This window comes from Schistocerca nitens, chromosome 3 (assembly GCF_023898315.1).
Source record: "Schistocerca nitens isolate TAMUIC-IGC-003100 chromosome 3, iqSchNite1.1, whole genome shotgun sequence".
Classification (NCBI taxonomy): domain Eukaryota; kingdom Metazoa; phylum Arthropoda; class Insecta; order Orthoptera; family Acrididae; genus Schistocerca; species Schistocerca nitens.
In genome coordinates, this window is record NC_064616.1 from 221,858,531 (window position 1) to 221,879,054 (window position 20,524).

General features: G+C 43.5%; 1 protein-coding gene across 1 annotated transcript in view; it reads right to left on the reverse strand.

The window, feature by feature from the left end:
• LOC126248183 (histone-lysine N-methyltransferase 2D-like) overlaps positions 1-20,524 on the reverse strand; it is a 100,295-nt gene that overhangs the window by 21,597 nt on the left and 58,174 nt on the right. Inside the window, exon 2 of the mRNA XM_049948956.1 lies at positions 16,255-16,540. Within this exon, the coding sequence (XP_049804913.1) occupies positions 16,255-16,540 (286 nt within the window). The remainder of the gene's footprint in view (positions 1-16,254; positions 16,541-20,524) is intronic.

Here is a 20,524-nt window from a genome sequence, read left to right on the forward strand (position 1 = left end):
TCATAAATGCTCTACATTAAGTTCAATGAAGTACGGTTCCGCTGTGGTTGTCTGTTACTTGAATTTATTTGAATAAAATGTTTAGTTCGTTACTGTTGGCCAGTTTCTACCATATGGTAATTTTCATCTATCATCTACAGGAGTTGCACGAAAATATAGAAACACCTCGAGAAATGCGTGCTTGAACATAGATACAGATGCTAGCCAAGCCTGAAGGTTGCACTTTACATTTGATAACAAAAGGCACCTGTGCAATGTTGCCAATAAGTTGCAAGTTTCAGTAGTGGTCAGAACAGTGGTTTGTGTACCTGTGAGTGCATTATGTCGGACCTAAGTGAACTAGAACGTGGACAACTTGTCGGTGTTTGTATGGTGGCTGCTTGCTCAATCAACGTAGTCGAAGTGTTCCAAGATCCAAGAGGCACCGTATCGAAGCTTTATACCCCATACAGAGAAAGCGGGAAAACATCATTCGCTAAGCCACAAATCAGACGAAAGCGTATGTTGAGTGTCTGTGACAGACGGTCATTGAGTAGGACTGGACGAAAATTAAGAGGATGGTTCTGCAAACGTCACTGTAGAACTGAATACTGCACTCACGAAGCCACTCAGATCCGTAACAGCGCGGAGGGAGCTCAACAAATGGAGGACTGTAGGGCGAGCTGCAATTTCAGAATTAATAATCAGTGATGCTAACGCTCGTAACAAGTAAACGTAGTGCCAGAGCCATAAAACCTGGCCTATGGAGCAATGGAAGAAAATCGTTTGGTCGGATAATTCTTGTTTCACATTGTTTCCAACTTCTGGCCGAGTGTACGTCTCGGTGATAGTCTGGGCATGGGTCCCATGGTTAGTCTGCATGTTCACATTATTGCGAAGTATTGTGTTGTTGTTGTTGTGGCCTTCAGTGCTGAGACTGGTTTGATGTATTGTGTTGTTGTTGTTGTGGCCTTCAGTCTTGAGACTGGTTTGATGCAGCTCTCCATGCTACTCTATCCTGTGCAAGCTTCTTCATCTCCCAGTAGCTACTGCAACCTACATCCTTCTGAATCTGCTTAGTGATTTCATGTCTTGGTCTCCCTCTACGATTTTTACCTTCCACGCTGCCCTCCAATACTAAATTGGTGATCCCTTGATGCCTCAGAACATGTCCAGCCAACCGAACCCTTCTTCTAGTCAAGTTGTGCCACAAACTCCTCTTCTTCCCAATTCTATTCAATACCTCCTCATTAGTTATGTGATCTACCCATCTAATCTTCAGCATTCTTCTGTAGCACCACATTTCGAAAGCTTCTATTCTCGTCTTGTCAAAACTACACTCCTCGAAATGGAAAAAAGAACACATTGACACCGGTGTGTCAGACCCACCATACTTGCTCCGGACACTGCGAGAGGGCTGTACAAGCAATGATCACACGCACGGCACAGCGGACACACCAGGAACCGCGGTGTTGGCCGTCGAATGGCGCTAGCTGCGCAGCATTTGTGCACCGCCGCCGTCAGTGTCAGCCAGTTTGCCGTGGCATACGGAGCTCCATCGCAGTCTTTAACACTGGTAGCATGCCGCGACAGCGTGGACGTGAACCGTATGTGCAGTTGACGGACTTTGAGCGAGGGCGTATAGTGGGCATGCGGGAGGCCGGGTGGACGTACCGCCGAATTGCTCAACACGTGGGGCGTGAGGTCTCCACAGTACATCGATGTTGTCGCCAGTGGTCGGCGGAAGGTGCACGTGCCCGTCGACCTGGGACCGGACCGCAGCGACGCACGGATGCACGCCAAGACCGTAGGATCCTACGCAGTGCCGTAGGGGACCGCACCGCCACTTCCCAGCAAATTAGGGACACTGTTGCTCCTGGGGTATCGGCGAGGACCATTCGCAACCGTCTCCATGAGGCTGGGCTACGGTCCCGCACACCGTTAGGCCGTCTTCCGCTCACGCCCCAACATCGTGCAGCCCGCCTCCAGTGGTGTCGCGACAGGCGTGAATGGAGGGACGAATGGAGACGTGTCGTCTTCAGCGATGAGAGTCGCTTCTGCCTTGGTGCCAATGATGGTCGTATGCGTGTTTGGCGCCGTGCAGGTGAGCGCCACAATCAGGACTGCATACGACCGAGGCACACAGGGCCAACACCCGGCACATGGTGTGGGGAGCGATCTCCTACACTGGCCGTACACCACTGGTGATCGTCGAGGGGACACTGAATAGTGCACGGTACATCCAAACCGTCATCGAACCCATCGTTCTACCATTACTAGACCGGCAAGGGAACTTGCTGTTCCAACAGGACAATGCACGTCCGCATGTATCCCGTGCCACCCAACGTGCTCTAGAAGGTGTAAGTCAACTACCCTGGCCAGCAATATCTCCGGATCTGTCCCCCATTGAGCATGTTTGGGACTGGATGAAGCGTCGTCTCACGCGGTCTGCACGTCCAGCACGAACGCTGGTCCAACTGAGGCGCCAGGTGGAAATGGCATGGCAAGCCGTTCCACAGGACTACAGCCAGCATCTCTACGATCGTCTCCATGGGAGAATAGCAGCCTGCGTTGCTGCGAAAGGTGGATATACACTGTACTAGTGCCGACATTGTGCATGCTCTGTTGCCTGTGTCTATGTGCCTGTGGTTTTGTCAGTGTGATCATGTGATGTATCTGACCCCAGGAATGTGTCAATAAAGTTTCCCCTTCCTGGGACAATGAATTCACGGTGTTCTTATTTCAATTTCCAGGAGTGTATTTATCGTCCACGTTTCACTTCCATACATGGCTACACTCCATACAAATATTTTCAGAAATGACTTCCTGACACTTAAATCTATACTCGATGTTAACAAATTTCTCTTCTTCAGAAACGCTTTCCTTGCCATTGCCAGTCTACATTTTGTGTCCTCTCTACTTCGACCATCATGAATTATTTTGCTCCCCAAATAGCAAAACTCCTTTACTACTTAAAGCGTCTCATTTCCTAATCTAATTCCTGCAGCATCACCCGATTTAATTCGACTACATTCCATAATGCGCGTTTTGCTTTTGTTGATGTTCACCTTATATCCTCCTTTCAAGACACTGTCCACTCCGTTCAGCTGCTCTTCCAGGTCCTCTGCTGCCTCTGACAGAATTGCAATGCCATCGGCCCTAAAAGTTTTTATTTCTTCTCCATGGATTTTAATTCCTACCCCAAATTTTTCTTTTGTTTCCTTTACTGCTTGTTCAGTATACAGACTGAATAACATCGGGGATATGTTACAACCACGTCTCACGCTCTTCCCAACCACTGCTTCCCTTTCATGCTCCTTGACTCTTATAACTGCCATCTGCTTTCTGTACAAATTGTAAATAGCCTTTCGCTCCCTGTATTTTACCACTGCCACATTCAGAATTTGAAAGAGAGTACTCCAGTCAACATTGTCAAAAGCTTTCTCTAAGTCTACAAATGCTAGAAACGTAGGTTTGCCTTTTCTTAATCTAGCTTCTAAGATAAGTCGTAGGGTCAGTATTGCCTCACATGTTCCAATATTTCTACGGAATCCAAACTGATCTTCCCCGAGGTCGGCTTCTACCAGTTTTTCCATTCGTCTGTAAAGAATTCGCGTTGGTGTTATGTGACAATTTTAGGTGATCAGGTCAGTCCCATGGAACAACGTTTGTCCCCAAATGGTGATGCCGTATTCCAAGACGACAGGGCCCGTGTGAGATCGAGGATGAATTGTCACATCTTTCCTGCCCATCACAGTCATCAGAACTCAACATTATTGAGCCTTTGTCGTCTACTTTGCAGAGAAGGGTCCGTTATCACTTTCCACCACCACTAACTTTACGTGAACTTGCTACTATTTTACACGAAGAATGGTATAAGATTCCCTTGAAAACCATACAGGACTTGCAATTCATCCATTCCGAGACAACTAGAAGCTGTTTTGTATTTCAGCGGTTTCCCTACACCGTATTAGGCATAGTAATGTGTTGTGTGTTCAGGGGTATACATATTTTTGTTCACTCTTGGTACATGTTATGGTACATTTTATAATAGCAGAGAATACATAGAGCCTTGAATAAAAGAGGAAAATTTCGACGTATATCCAGTTGTATTATCGACCAATCTGACTGTAGATAGCATGGTGCAACACAATAACACGTTAATCTGCTTACAACTATTTCCCAATGGAACATACAGTGATGATTCAAATCATTATGACCACCTGCTTCATAGCGTTTTGTTTCACTCTTTGGAACGGAAACCAGCAGCGAATCTGCCTGGCATGGATTAGACAAGTCACTGGAAGTTTTCCGAACCATGTGCCAGGAGGTATGTAAGCACAGGTCACGCAGTTCCCGTTAATTAAATGCCGGTGGTTTGAGGGCGCTAAGCTGGCAGCCGTTAGCGACCGAGAGGTGTTCCATTGGTTTCGGATCAGGCGAATTTGGAGACCAAGGCATCAAAATGAATCCACTGTCATCCTCATCAAGTCACTTCACCTCGATTCTGGCCTTGCGACAAGGAACAGTTATCTTACTGACAGACGTCTCGCCGTCGAAGAAGACATCAAAAATAAAGGGATGCAGGCGATTCGGAATAAAGTTCACGCACTCCATAGCTGTCATGGTATCTTCTACTACACTATAGGCATTCAAAATTGCTACACCAAGAAGAAATCCAGATCATAAACAGGTATTCATTGGACAAACATATCATACTAGAACTGACATGTGATTACATTTTCACGCAATTTGGGTGCATAGATACTGAGAAATCAGTACCCAGAACAATCACCTCTGGCCGTAATAACGGCCTAGATACTCCTGAGCATTGAGTCAAACAGAGAATGGATGGCGTGTACAGGTACAGCTGCCCATGCAGCTTCAACACGATACCGCAGTTCGTCAAGAGTAGTGACTGGCGTACTGTGACGAGCCAGTTGCTCGGCCACGATTGACCACATGTTTTAAATTGGTGAAACATCTGAAGAATGTGCTGGCCAGGGCAGAAGTCGAACATTTTCTGTATCCAGAAAGGCCCGTACAGGACCTGCAACATGCGGTCGTGCATTATCCTGCTGAAATGTAGGGTTTCGCAGGGATCGAATGAAGGGTAGAGCCACGGGTTGTAACACATCTGAAATGTAACGTCCACTGTTCAAAGTGCCGTCAATGCGAGCAAGAAGTGACCGAGACGTGTAACCAATGGCACCCCATACCATAACGCCGGGTGATACGCCAGTATGGCAATGGCGAATACATGCTTCCAATGTGCGTTCACCGCGATGTCGCCAAACACGGATGCGACCATCATGATGCTGTAAACAGAACCTGGATTCATCCGTAAAAAATGACGTTTTGTCATTCGTGCACCCAGGTTCCTCGTTGAGTACACTATAGCACGCGATCCTATCTGTGATGCGGCGTCAAGGGTAACCGCAGCCATGGTCTCCGAGGTGATTGTCTATGCTGCTGCAAACGTCGTCGAAATTTTCGTGCAGATTGTTGTTGTCTTGCAAACGTCCCCATCTGTTGACTCAGGGATCGAGACGTAGCTGCACGATCCGCTACAGCCATGCGGATAAGATGCCTGTCATCTCGACTGCTAGTGATACGAGGCCGTTGGGATCCAGCACGGCGTTCCGTATTACCCCCCTGAACCCACCGATTCCATATTCTGCTAACAGTCATTGGATCTCGACCAAGGCGAGCAGCAATGTCGCGATACGATAAACCGCAATCGTGATAGGCTACAATCCGACCATTACCAAAGTCGGAAACCTGATGGTACTCATTTCTCCTCCTTACACGAGGCATCACAACAACGTTTCACCAGGCAACGCGGGTCAACTGCTGTTTGTGTATGAGAAATCGGTTGGAAACTTTCCTCATGTCAGCTCGTTGTAGGTGCCGCCACCGGAGCCAACCTTGCGTGAATGCTCTGAAAAGCTAATAAATTGCATATCACAGCATCTTCTTCCAGTCAGATAAATTTCGCGTCTGTAGCACGTCATCTTCGTGGTGTAGCAATTTTAATGGCCATTAGTGTAGTACCACAGGTCACATAGAAACTCGTGAAACCTTGCAGCTCGCCGTTTCTTAGGCACTCCTTCTGAGGAGTCGGGCCATAGCAATGTATCTTCTGTAGAATTATTCTGTGACAGTGGATTTCTCCTTTTGTGGCCAGTATCTTCGCTTGAATGATTTCCCATTCGTCTCGGCTCCGCTTATGTACTTTCCTTACCGCATCACGTGCCCGTAACGCCACCAGGCGGCATTATATCTCGCTGTGGGTAATGGCCATAATGCTCTGGCTCATCAGTACAGTTGTGAAATTACCGTAGGCTTCTGTAGACCATAGTAAGTCATCGTAGCACTACAGTGATTTTCATAGTAGTTTTGGTTAGTTGAAATCGCAACCGCATGACCTGTAAGGTAGGTTTGTTAAACACCTGATTTTGAGTGCCTTGTTTGCGTAAGCAATCAGTGTCTTACCAAGTTCCCCTAGATGTCGATAGCGATGAACCATTTACCAACTGACTGACGATATATAAAGGGGGGCGTAATTTAAATGGTTCAAATGGCTCTGAGCACTATGGGACTCAACATCTGTGGTCATAAGTCCCCTAGAACTTAGAACTACTTAAACCTAACTAACCTAAGGACATCACACACATCAATGCCCGAGGCAGGATTCGAACCTGCGACCATAGCAGTCGCGCGGTTCCTGACTGAGCGCCTAGAATCGCTAGACCACCGCGGCCGGCGGCGTAATTTACGGAACATTTTTGTTCTACGCAGTTCTTTTGTTTGTTCCCTAAAAATAAACAGTATTTATACCTAAATTGAAATTATCAGTGTTTAATTCTGATTTTATTCGAAAATTGTTGATTTGTAACGTGGAACAGAGGGGTGTTGTAGTAAACGTAAAAAAAAAGAAACAGAATTATTATATAACGCTAGAATCCGCAATTACCTCAAAAAAGTACGTAAGACACAAAAAACAAGAAAAAAAACTTATCAAAACATCGCTTCACTACTTCGTCGAGATTATACAAAATATGTTCTCTTACTCATAAACTGTTCTCGCATTAATCAATAATAACAGGAAACTCTTGCCTTTGATCATGAGAAAGCATGTTCTAATTAGAACAGAAAACAGTAATAATTATATAGATTCTTTTATATTTGTCCATTTAACTGTGCTTTCAGCAAAAGTAGTTGCTTCCGTTACATAAAAACGCAGATGTTATGCGATCAACTAATTTTTATTACCCACAAAATGCAATTAATAATTTGGAAGGATATAAACTACTCAGTGGACTAACATTGAACAATAAGCGGTCCTAGTTATGTGCAAAATAAATAAACAAACAAAAAACAAAGATAATTCGTCGGATCTAAGTTCCTCTCTCACATATTCATTTTTTTTAAATTCCAAACCAATGCTACCAATACTACGGTGATTCGACCATTTGCTTCGTTATCTATGTACTGTACCAAAACTGCCGAACTGTAGTTTTGGTAGAGCAAAGCCCTACTCATGAGAGTAAAACACAGATACCTGTTCCTGTACCCGTGTAGGCCTAACTGCCAAGTCATTAGGTTACCCTCTACGCGGGAACAGACCAAAACATTGCCTGGAAAAATAACCAAATTCCTTACACACGACGTAGTTCCGTGCTTATTGCCAAGCATTAGCGCAACAAGGTATTACCAGCACCCACTCTGTTATGATAAACATGCGCAGAGCTTCAAAACAACTATAAACGTGGGCACGGCACCATAATAACCTGCCAGGTAACAAGGAAATAACAATGAATTATGTGAAACGGAACCATAACGAAATCTTTATATTGTGTTGTAGAAATGAATATGTACAGGAAAAATCTTATATTACCAATTCTGGAAAACTCCGTGTGTCTTTCTCGGATATACTGCTCTCTTAGTTGCTCCAGCTTGTGTGTATTTCTTTTTACGTGGGGTATACACAATCTGAACTAGAGAATCACTGAATAAGTGTACACATTCTATCACAAAAAATTACTTATAAAATTTAAGAAACAAATGGTGTGGGTTCCTGTAGTCATGTCCTAGTTCATGAACCACAGGCAACGTATGAGTGGCCAAGTAAGTGGTCCCGACAGTCGGGATACCAGTTACTTTGGAATAAGGCAGGGCATCTCGGACATATTCTGAGTCGTGGTCACCTTTGTGCACATACGGCAAAGACTACCAAATCCACCGGTTAGTCCCTCAACCGCTAGGGGTAATACCCAGTGGGACTCGGGGCAAGTAAGGCTAGCAACCTGCTTCCCTGGTACTTTAAATATGATGCTGGCAACAATCAGAGCAAAATGCCTCGGACCTTTGGAGGTGACGGAGTCCCACCTCTAACTGACAAACCAGGGACTCCTAAGATACGACTTGGCAAACAAATGGTAATGAGATGGGGAGCTATTAATATCAATGGGGGCTACTCTGGGAAGAAGGTAGAGCTGGCAGAGGCTGCAAGTAAGATGGGGCTGGACGTTTTAGCTGTTAGTGACATTCGGGTAAGGGGTGAGAAAGAAGGGGAAGTGGGAGAATACAAGGTTCACCCAAGAGACTCATGGGTTCAGCAGTAGAGGGTAGGAGGAGTCGGGGCAGACAAAGGAGAAGGTACCTGGATTCGGTTAAGAATGATTTTGAAGTAATAGGTTTAACATAAGAAGAGGCACCAATGTTAACACTGAATAGGGGATCATGGAGGAATTTTATAAGGGGGCTATGATCCAGACTGAACGTTGAAAGGCATAATCAGTCTTAAATGATGATGATGATGATGATGATGATGATTTTCACTGACTAATCATGAAATATTCTGCAGTTGCTTGCATATGACCATAATAAGGACCCTGAAACGCAACAAATTATATTCATTGCAGAGTACAATCAATAATTGTCTCCACGTTTTATGCGTTAATGTGATGCTAAAATCGCTTAATGTTCGATGCCGCGAGAACTATTAACGTCCATCTCCCCCATAATAACTAACAATTTAGAGTTGTTTTTTAGATACTAAATCAAGTGGACGAATTTATGAAATTTGTTCGTGGGCGTAATTTTATAATGGATTTCAGTTTTCATTCCATTTTTCTTATGACTTATCTCTTTACAACTTCTACAAGCTTTTCATTTTTTTATCATTAGCAATCATGACTTGTCGTTAGCATCACCCGTTTCATGTTCTTTTCTTTCATATCTCCTTTTTATCAAAGGATTTTTACATATCTGAACTTTCTAATTCACCATCTAACACTAAATATAACCTCAAGATAATCTCGCTGTTTACAACTGCAATGGGTTGTTTTCTGCTACCATAGCGAATGTGTAGTCAATTTCCAAAGTTCCGACAGCATTTCGTTCTCTAAAGGCGGTGTTTGGTTGATATATTTAGACCAAAATCCAAAACCAAGTGTCGGCTAGAGCTATGAGAAATCCCTACTGCAGTGTAGAACTATTTATTCACTTCACAATAAAGATATCATTGGCTTGTAAAGTATACAGTGGGGTTTTATGTGTACAAGTGATTCAGGGAGCTTTCAGGCAACCTCAATGAACTCGACCTTACCGGGAAAACCAGTTACGTTCGTCTTCGTCTTGGTACGAAACTGGTTTATTATCTCTGTGTTAATTCTTTCTGTTCCCTCGTACGTCTCTACATTGAACTTAAACACATATCATTACAGCATTCTACAAATGTTTTTAGAGAAGTTAATCACAGTTTGTAGTTTGAACTTACAGAAGGAGAACAATACGATCGTAAAGCTTCCGAGATAGCAATCTACAGTCGCGGGGACTGTGACCACGCCAGCAAACGACTGCGTGCCAGGGAAGTAGAACAGCATTGCGACACCAGAGTTGCACCAGGTGAGTGGACTTGCCGTTGCAACACGCCACAGATTGATCTCTCGAAGCCACCTAACTTGTTTTCGTGCGTCCCCAAACGCTTTCGAAGCTGGACGTTGCGCTTGTCGAGAACGTGCTGCCGCCGAGACTGAAGAAGTTGCTGGCCGTCACTTTTTTTGAGTTGTGAGGTTATGCTGTCCCGTTCTGAAAGCGTCTGTTCGTCGATGTCGGTGCGGGACAGATTTAAGTAGCCTGATCTGGGCAGCAAACTGATTGCGCCACCGATTCCATTTTCGGTCGTCGACGTACATTGTTTAAGGTGTAGGACGATGAAACGCTGGTAAAAAGTTTGACAATAAAGGGAGAACACTGTATTTTTCTCACTTAGTGTAAGTAGAAGGCGAGCTCATCTCTATTAGATAGTGCATTTGACATAACGGAGGAAGATAGCAGCTCATAGCAGATACCTACAACTGGAAGAGAGGTTCACGTCTTGTCAACGTTGAGTTATTAGAGCAGAAAAACAGCCCAATACTGGAAAAATACGGAGAAGAATATAGGCCGCGGCGTTTCCAAAGCAACCATTCGGCATACACTTACAGTGATTAAGGAAACTATCGAAGTTACAATGTGGACGTTCGGCCGGCAGTTTGGATCCCGCGACTAAGAATGCGAGTCCAGTACCTTAATCACTGTGCAAAGGCTGCAAACTACGGTTTTACCCGGCTTCCCTCTTTATCAAGGTCACACAAATAATTTGACCGTCTTTACTATATGCCATTCTGTAATACTGTAACGTGTTACATATCCATCTCTTTTTTAAATTTATTCATCCCGTCGGTAAGTAATCAGCAAGTAAATCTATTAAAAATTCAATAAAATCTCTTAATTGAGATGCCAACATAAAAAACACTTTATTGCATATAAGCGCGGTACGTCGTATTTATAAAATATACACTATAGTTTTTTTAAGAGGCCACACTCACGTTCACTCAGAGGAGGGTTTTATATCTTATACGAAAATGAAAAGAAATTAATGGTGTTAATCTTCTTTCCTTGATCAGTTTGATACACAACAAATCAATGAAATATTGACATAAAATGACATATCCAAGGTAGCCATAACAGCGGTACATATCGATTGAGTCTGTCGACTGAAGGTTCCGGAGGGCATTGCTTAGAATCGTGGCAGGACAGCCTTGCTACGTTACTATATCTCGCTCTTCCTTCTGCTCGTCTTCTTCTTCGTATGAACTGGAATACGAGAAATCCCACATCTTCAAGAAACTAAACTTTTCAGGACATATTAAAAACACTGAAATTCTTAAAATTATCTTATTCTTCTTATTTTTCGTTAAACGAATGTAGTGGAAAGAATGCCAATGCACTGTAGACAATTGTGATACGTTTTCTCGACGTTGAATAAAATTTTTTCTGTCGATAATATTTTTCACTAAATAAGCATAAATCATTACTCAACTCATAATTTATTGCTAATATGGACAAAAATCAACCAAATTATGCCTATTTTACATTGTCTTTGGAATTATACTACACACATGGTTCTTTGACACTTGTTGCCCAATTGTATATGTTAGCATACAATTTCTGGATGATTTCTTCTTTTGGTAGAAATGGTATAAATCGCCTTAGGTCACGCATTTTGCTATCATATATAGGCACACATCGATAATTCTCTCTGTTTAAAATAGTGCTGACAACATAAAATTTTGAGGAAGTCCGTATCTTTTCTACATGTGGGTGTTCCTCTTCGATTTAGCTGATACAATGGCTGCATAATGACATAGAAAATGCTAGAACATATGGAGTTTCTCTATATCATGATGGACTTACATGTTTAAAGTACAAAATCATAGATAACTCAATTTTATAAAACAATGTGCATGTGGTATGCCTCAATATTCACATTCATATATTGATCTTCTTTTTCATCCTCTCCTTCTCCTCCACTGATTAAGCGTTAAGCCTGTTTTGTTTTCTGTTTATCTTCCTAGATCTGCTCCATCTGAGGATCATAAACTAATGTTAACTACTAAAGTCATATTAGCTCCAGGAATTGCGCCATTTATTTATTTTTCATTTAGCTTGCTCTACTTATTGCTCTTTTTGCACTTATTCGTCTCTCATTCAGTCGTACCTTCTTCGCACGTAGCATCGCTGCTATAACGACGTACTGGAAGATCATTTTTATCGTAGAACTTAGAACTACTCAAACCTAACTAACCTAAAAACATCACACACATCCATAGCGGTCGCGCGGTTCCAGACTGAAGCACCTAGAACCGCTCGGCCACACCGTCCGGCGAAGTTTTATCGTCTTGTGGATGTCGCCCCACATACTTCCAAAATTAAACAGTCTTACACCTATATTTATTACTCTTTGACCAGTTTGATAGCCCGAATACATACTTCTTCCAAGATTATATTTACCGCCACGATTTTGCTTCAGGCTGGAGCTTTACAACAGAAAGCCGTCATTGTAGCCTTAGCCTTAGAGATTTCAGCCAAATGGTGAAATGCATGTTGTAAGTCAACTTTTTTTGCTGTGTTAAAACATCTCCTGTCTACAGTAATATAAAATTTCAAATACTTTAGTTTGATGTTGCTTTTAATTCTATATATTATTTATATAGCTATTAAAATAAATGATAATAAGTACTCCGATCTTACGCCTTTATTTATTAAATCTACATCAATCTTTGATTTATCTACTGTTATTACATTCTACTATGGCTATTGTAGATATATCATGGCCTTTATTAACTTCCTAGGATAGGCATTGTTTATGTTACTGTTTTAAAATAATTTCTGTTTATATTATCAAATGCTTTTGGAAAGACTATACAAGCTATTTGTATATTGCAAGATGTATTTTCATCTTTCCTCTATTTCTTAATGTGGAATACATTAACTGATTACAGACGATTTAGCCTTTCTAAATTCATTATATTCTTCATAAAATAGAATTTTAGACGTTATTTAAAACCTGCGGCTTCTTATTCTTGGATGTAACTTATGTAATTATTTGAGAAGATATGACGCTGTAATTCTTACCATCTTTCTTAATGAAATGTATTGATTCTGCTGTTTTCGATGTGTTGGGGTATACTTCTGCACAATCAGAGATTGATAAAGTGTAGCGATCTCGTCTGTAGTGTTCTGCATTCATGTTTCACCAATTCTGCCTTTATTTTCCTGTTTCTGGCCTTTGTGGTCGAGCGATTCTGGGCGCTTCAGTCCAGCACCGCGCGACTGCTACGGTCGCAGGTTCGAATCCTGCCTCGGGCATGGATGTGTGTGGTGTCCTTAGGTTAGTTAGGTTTAAGTAGTTCTAAGTTCTAGGGGACTGCTGACCTCAAATATTGAGTCCCGTAGTGCTCAGAGCCATTTGAACCATTTGAATTTTATTTTCCTGTTTAACTTCAGTCAAGGTCTTTTGACTCTTTCTATTGTTACGTGGTGAGCTTCATTAAGATCAGGGTCTTTTTTGCGCATAGGTCTTCCAATTGTCTCTGCTGGCACCGTAGTTCTCTGTAGTGCTTCGCCCAATGATCGTATTCTTATTGCATCCTTCTCACTCGTTTTGATGTGTTTAAAACTTTATAGGCGGAATTGTGACTAGCGCGGATATTACTACACTTAATGTTCCTCTTTTGTTGCTTTAAATTACGTAACAAGCATGATTTCTTCTAATTCAAATATTCCTGATCAACCAGTAGACGCGTGGGCCAAATAGTGAACGTATACTTCTCTACCTGGAGAAGGAACAATGGTAGAAAGGCTTCAGAGAGGCGCTGCTCTTTGATAAAATTAGAACTAACTTCAGTTACCATCAGCAGGCCACTGTTTTGTGATAATGGCAACAAAATGAAATAAGAGGATAAAAGTTACGGGAAACACAGACACCGCCATCTCGAATATGTCAGAGAGGTCTGTGATTTAACCAGGACAATAACGCACTTTCTGACTACTAGCAGGCCATGTGGCTTTTGGTAGTAACTCAGATACAGTGTGTACATAAAGTACGGGAACACTTTCAATTATTTATTGCACAAGAACTAAACATTGTACAGATGTCATACCTATTCCATTTTGAAGAGAAACTCTGAAAGTTTTTCTTTTTTACAAACATTCGATATGCCAACCATGACTGACCCGTCAGACATCAATACGGTAATCGAATTCTTGCCATACCCGTCCCAGCGTGGCATCGTCGACTGTGGCATTCGTTTCCCGTATTCTCTTCCGGAGCTCTACTACATCACGTTGTAGAGGCGGTACGTACACCAGATCTTTTATGTGTCCGCAAAGCAAAAAGTCACACGCAGTGAGATCTGGTGATCGGAGAGCTATGAAACAGCTATCCATTTCTTTAGCATGGCACCTGCACTTGCCATGTTTGCGACTAACGCTGACTAGCGGCAAATTACCAAACTACGCTGTGGCGGTACACATGAAAAAAAAAATTCAGGGTGTCTCTTCAAAATGACATATGTATATTATCTGTACAATGTTTAGTTCACGTTCAATAAATAATTAAAAGTGTTCCCGGACTTTATATACACCCTGTATATACGCTGCAAAGCTGCTAGTCTTGGCTCCCTTACAGAATGTACTCAAGTACATCTATCAAAATACACTACTGGCTATTAAAATTGCTACACCACGAAGATGACGTGCTACAGACGCGAAATTTATCTGACTGGAAGAAGATGCTGTGATATGCAAATAGTTAGCTTTTCAGAGGTGGCGACACCTACAACGTTCTGACATGAGAAAAGTTTCCAACCGATTTCTCATACACAAGCAGCAGCTGACCGGCGTTGCCTGGTGAAACGTTGTGATGCCTCGTGTAAGGAGGAGAAATGCGTACCATCACGTTTCCGATATTGATAAAGGTCGGATTGTAGCCTATCGCGATTGCGGTTTATCGTATCGCGACATTGCTGCTCGCGTTGGTCCAGATCCAATGACTGTTAGCAGAATATGGAATCGGTGGGTTCAGGAGGGTAATACGGAACGCCGTGCTGGATCACAACGGCCTCGTATCACTAGCAATCGAGACGACAGGCATCTTATGCGCATGGTTGTAACGGATCGTGCAGCCACGTCTCGATCCCTGAGTCAACAGATGGGGACGTTTGCAAGACAACAACCATCTGCACGAACAGTTCGACGACATTTGGAGCAGCCCGAACTATCAGCTCGGAGACCATGGCTGCGGTTACCCTTGACGCTGCATCACAGACAGGAGCGCCTGCGATGATGTACTCAACGACGAACCTGGGTGCACGAATGGCAAAACGTCATTTTTTCGGATGAATCCAGGTTCTGTTTACAGCATCATGATGGTCGCATCCGTGTTTGGCGACATCGCGGTGAACGCACATTGGAAGCGTGTATTCGTCATCGCCATACTGGCGTATCACACGGCGTGATGGTATGGGGTGCCATTGGTTACACGTCTCGGTCACCTCTTGTTCGCATTGACGACACTTTGAACAGTGGACGTTACATTTCAGATGTGTTACGACCCGTGGCTCTACCCTTCATTCGATCCCTGCGAAACTCTACATTTCAGCTGGGTAATGCACGACCGCATGTTGCATATCCTGTACGGGACTTTCTGGAGACAGAAAATGTTGGACTGCTGCCCTGGCCAGCACATTCTCCTGATCTCTCATTAAATGAAAACGTCTGGTCAATGTTGGCCGAACAACTGGCTCGTCACAATACTCCTGATGAACTGTGGTATCGTGTTGAAGCTGCATGGACAGCTGTACCTGTACACGCCATCCAAGCTCTGTTTGACTCAATGCCCAGGCGTATCGAGGCCGTTATTGCGGCCTGAGGTGGTTGTTCTGGCTACTGATTTCTCAGTATCTATGAACCCAAATTGCTTGAAATTGTAATCACATGTCAGTTGCAGTATAATATATTTGTCCAATGAATACCCGTTTAAGAGCTGCATTTATTCTTGGTGTAGCAATTTTAATGGCCTGTAGTGTAATTGAACAGAGAGTGGCGATTGAAATCAACCCCTAGTAAAAGTGTGAATACCATACAGCGTTGTTGGCTGGGATATCCCCTGTGATGTGTTGAGGCTCCTGTCGGAATGAGTGCACGCAAATTGACAGTTCTTCTTGAATAGCAACCAGAGGGCTGCCGTGCTTAACATCTTCATCTGACGGATGGATCTCCATCAACAGTGCACGAGCCCCCATATCGTGAATAATTGAGGATGTTGGGTGCAAGGGTTAGTCTGAGGTGAAGAGGTAGGCACAGGAGAGGAACTGGTGGTGGGCCGTAACAAACTAGTCAGAAGACTGAGGACCCAGAAGAAGAGAACGTAGAGGCGAGTACCTGGTGATGACGATCTGCCTGAGGCCGGGCTGCTGCTGCTGCTGGACGGCGGCGGCCGGCGGCGCCTGCTGCGGCTGCTGCTGCGGCTGCGCCACCAGCTGCTGGAGCAGCCCCAGGTACTCCGGAGGCAGCTGCTGCAGCGCCTGCTGGGGCTGCGCCTGCGCCTGCGGCTGCGGCTGCGGCTGCGGCTCCTGCGAGCGCAGCACGTACTGGCCCGGGGAAGCTCCGTACAGGGCCTGCGTGGACCCCGCCTGGAGGCCGCGCACGCCTGCTGCCAGGAGGCACGCTGCAACCACACACAGCCTCGTCACCTCCACCACTGCCGCATTACACCACCTCTTTCTCGTCATCTACATCTACATTTATACTCCGCAAGCCACCCAACGGTGTGTGGCGGAGGGCACTTTACGTGCCACTATCATACCTTCTTTCCTTTGCCACTCGCGTACGGTTCGCGGGAAGAACGACTGCCGGAAAGCCTCCGTGCGCCCTCGAATCTCTCTAATTTTACATTCGTGATCTCCTTGAGAGGTATAAGTAGGGGGAAGCAATATATTGGATACCTCATCCAGAAACGCACCCTCTCGAAACCTTCTAACAACCCTACCACAACAAAGGTCAAAATTTAATAACGATTGTTGTGTTGCTCACGCTGCTAAATCCTGCATTTTCGGTCAACAACAAAGTCATTATGTGGCAGGTGTCATTAGAGCAGAGTTAATAAAGTCATTTCATGTAATAATGAATAAACTAGGCACTCATCTTTTCGTGTTTACCACGCTGGTCTTGTAGAATCATGGCTCAATCGTCGAAAATCTAGGTGGTGATGATTCCAAGCTCGGATGCAAAGAGGCCTAGGTTTTATTCTGCTATATTCAAAATTTTTATAGATGTGTTTCACAAACCATTCTTGAAGAAGGAAAAAAAAATCAGCACCCCGAATTTAAGTTACGCTTCTTTTTTATTGCTTTTCTTGCACTATCGCGTAACACACAAAACATCACTTCACAATACAAAACATACTTGAAAACATCTTCCTCCCATTTTATAAGCTAACTACAATATGCATCTTTCCAACATGACGTCCAAGACTTGACTTTCTCAAGGTCCGACTCTCCAACTAACTAATAACCGCTTCCGCGCCCAAAAATCAGAGTTACAAGTACGTCAAAGATCATAGTGACAAAAGAAAGAATACACAAAAGAATAATATCATTGCAATATAAACATACCGATGTATCAAAGTACCTCTACATTAATGAAATCAAATCTGAATGTTGTCTCAGAAATATGTTAACTACTCTACAAAAACACAGTAGAATATTGCTGGTATTGAGAGGTTCAGGTGAGGTACCATAATGGTTACGTAATTCTAGTACCATTACAACCTGGACAGCAAGCTACACCGCGATGCACAGCGCCTCTCTTGAAAAGTCTGCCACTTGAGTTTGCTAAACATCTCCGTAACGCTATCACGCTTACCAAATAACCCTGTGACGAAACGCGGCCCTCTTCTTTGGATCTTCTCCATCTCCTCTGTCAACCCGACCTGGTACGGATCCCACACTGATGAGCAATACTCAAGTATAGGTCGAACGAGTGTTTTGTAAGCCACCTCCTTTGTTGATGGACTACATTTTCTAAGGACTCTCCCAATGAATCTCAACCTGGCGCCCGCCTTACAAACAATTAATTTTATATGATCATTCCACTTCAGATCGTTCCGTACGCATACTCCCAGATATTTTACAGAAGTAACTGCTACCAGCGTTTGTTCCAATATCATATAATCATACAATAAAGGATCCGTCCTTCTATGTATTCGCAATACATTACATTTGTCTATCTTAAGGGTCAGTTGCCACTCCCTGCACCAAGTGCCTATCCGCTGCAGATCTTCTTGAATTTCGCTGCAATTTTCTAATGCTGTAACTTCTCTGTATACTACAGCATCATCCGCGAAAAGCCACATTGAACTTCCGACACTATCTTCTAGGTCATTTATATATATTGTGAAAAGCAATGGTCCCATAACACTCACCTGTGGCACGCCACAGGTTACTTTAACGTCTGTAGACGTCTCTCCATTGAGAACAAAATGTTGTGTTCTGTTTGCTAAAAACTCTTCAGTCGAGCCACACAGCTTGTCTGATATTCCGTAGGCTCTCACTTTGTTTATCAGGCGACAGTGCGGAACTGCAACGAACGCCTTCCGGAAGTCAAGGAAAATGGCATCGACCTGGGAGCCTGTATCTAGTATTTTCTGGGTCTCATGAGCAACTAAAGCGAGTTGGGTCTCACACGATCGCTGTTTCCGGAATCCATGTGGATTCCTACAGAGTAGATTCTGGGTTTCCAGAAATAACATGATACGGGAGCAAAAAACAATTTCTTAAATTCTACAACAGATCAATGTCAGAGATATAGGCCTATAGTGTCTAATTCAAATTTTTAACGCGATGCGAACCTGTATCTTCCATTCAGCAGCGGGTATGCTCCGAAGCACTGTTCCCTCTGCTCTCGTTTATAGCCTCTACATTACAGACAAGACTATTCCGCCTTTTCTCGTTCACCCACTTCGGCACGTGAATGACACGGGTTTCCTAGTCGTCTACCGTATAGTACAGGGGTCCCAACGTTCCTACCAATCAGTTTACTTCCTGGTGTGCAAGCAGCTCCTCAAGATAAGTCTTTCGTAATCTCGGGCAAAAGACCACAGCTGCTGCTTCCGTGACTTCTCCCTGACTGCCGCGCGGGGTAGCCGAGCGGTCCGGGGCACCTTGCACGGTCCGCGCGGCTCCCCCATCGGAGGTTCGAGTCCTCCCTCGGGCATGGGTGTGTTTGTTGTCCTTAGTGTAAGTTAGTTAGATTAAGTAGTGTGTAAGCTTAAGGATTGTAGCCTATCCCCGATGTTATTCAATCTGTATATTGAGCAAGCAGTAAAGGAAACAAAAGAAAAATTTGGAGTAGGAATTAAAATCCATGGAGAAAAAATAAAAACTTTGAGGTTCGCCGATGACATTGTAGATCTGTCAGAGACAGCAAAGGACCTGGAAGAGCAGTTGAATGGAATGAACAGTGTCTTGAAAGGAGGATATAAGATGAACATCAACAAAAGCAAAACGAGGATAATGGAATGTAGTCGAGTTAACTCGGGTGATGCTGAGGGAGTTAGATTAGCAAATGAGACACTTAAAGTAGTAATTGAGTTTTGCTATTTGCGGAGCAAAATAACTAATGATGCTCGAAGTAGAGAGGATATAAAATGTGGACTGGCAATGGCAAGGAAAGCGTTTCTGAAGAAGAGAAATTAGTTAACTTCGAGTATAGATTTAAGTGTCACAAGTCATTTCTGAAAGTATTTGTATGGAGTGTTGCCATGTATGGAAGTGTAACATGGACGATAAATAGTTTGGACAAGAAGAGAATAGAAGCTTTCGAAATGTGGTGCTACATAAGAATGCTGAAGATTAGATGGGTAGATCACTTAACTAATGAGGAGGTATTGAATAGGATTGGGGAGAAGAGAAATTTGTGGCACAACTTGACTAGAAGAAGTGAAACACGAATGATAAACAGTTTGGACAAGAAGAGAATACACGCTTTCGAAATGTGGTGCTACAGAAGAATGCTGAAGATTAGATCGGTAGATCACATAACTAATGAGGAGGTATTGAATAGAATTGGGGAGAAGAGAAATTTGTGACACAGGTTGACTAAAAGAAGGGATCGGTTGGTAGGACGTGTTCTGAGGCATCAAGGGATCACCAATTAAGTATTGGAGGGCAGCGTGGAGCGTAAAAATCGTAGAGGGAGACCAAGAGATAAATACACTAAGCAGATTCAGAAGGATGTGGGTTGCAGTAGGTACTGGGAGATGAAGATGCTTGCATAGAATAGAATAGCATGGAGAGCTGCATCAAACCAGTCTCTGGACTGAAGACCATAACAACAAGCGTAGGGACCGATGACCTCAGCAGTTTGGTCCCATAGAACTTACTACAATATTCCAATTTCTCCCTAACCATCCACGACTGTGCCATCCAGTCAACTAACACATTAAAATATGATGGACTAACTCTAATACGCAAACACTTGACTAACACTCAGACATCACCTACCCGTCCAACGGACAGCCAATAACAGACTGCATCCACTAACAGGCCATACATAGAGAATGCATTCCTTTAACATTCTCCGCACCTATACAGTTCCATAATATATTTTCCCAGTCGTACCTGTGTGCTATTCCCAATCGCTATTGAGGAAG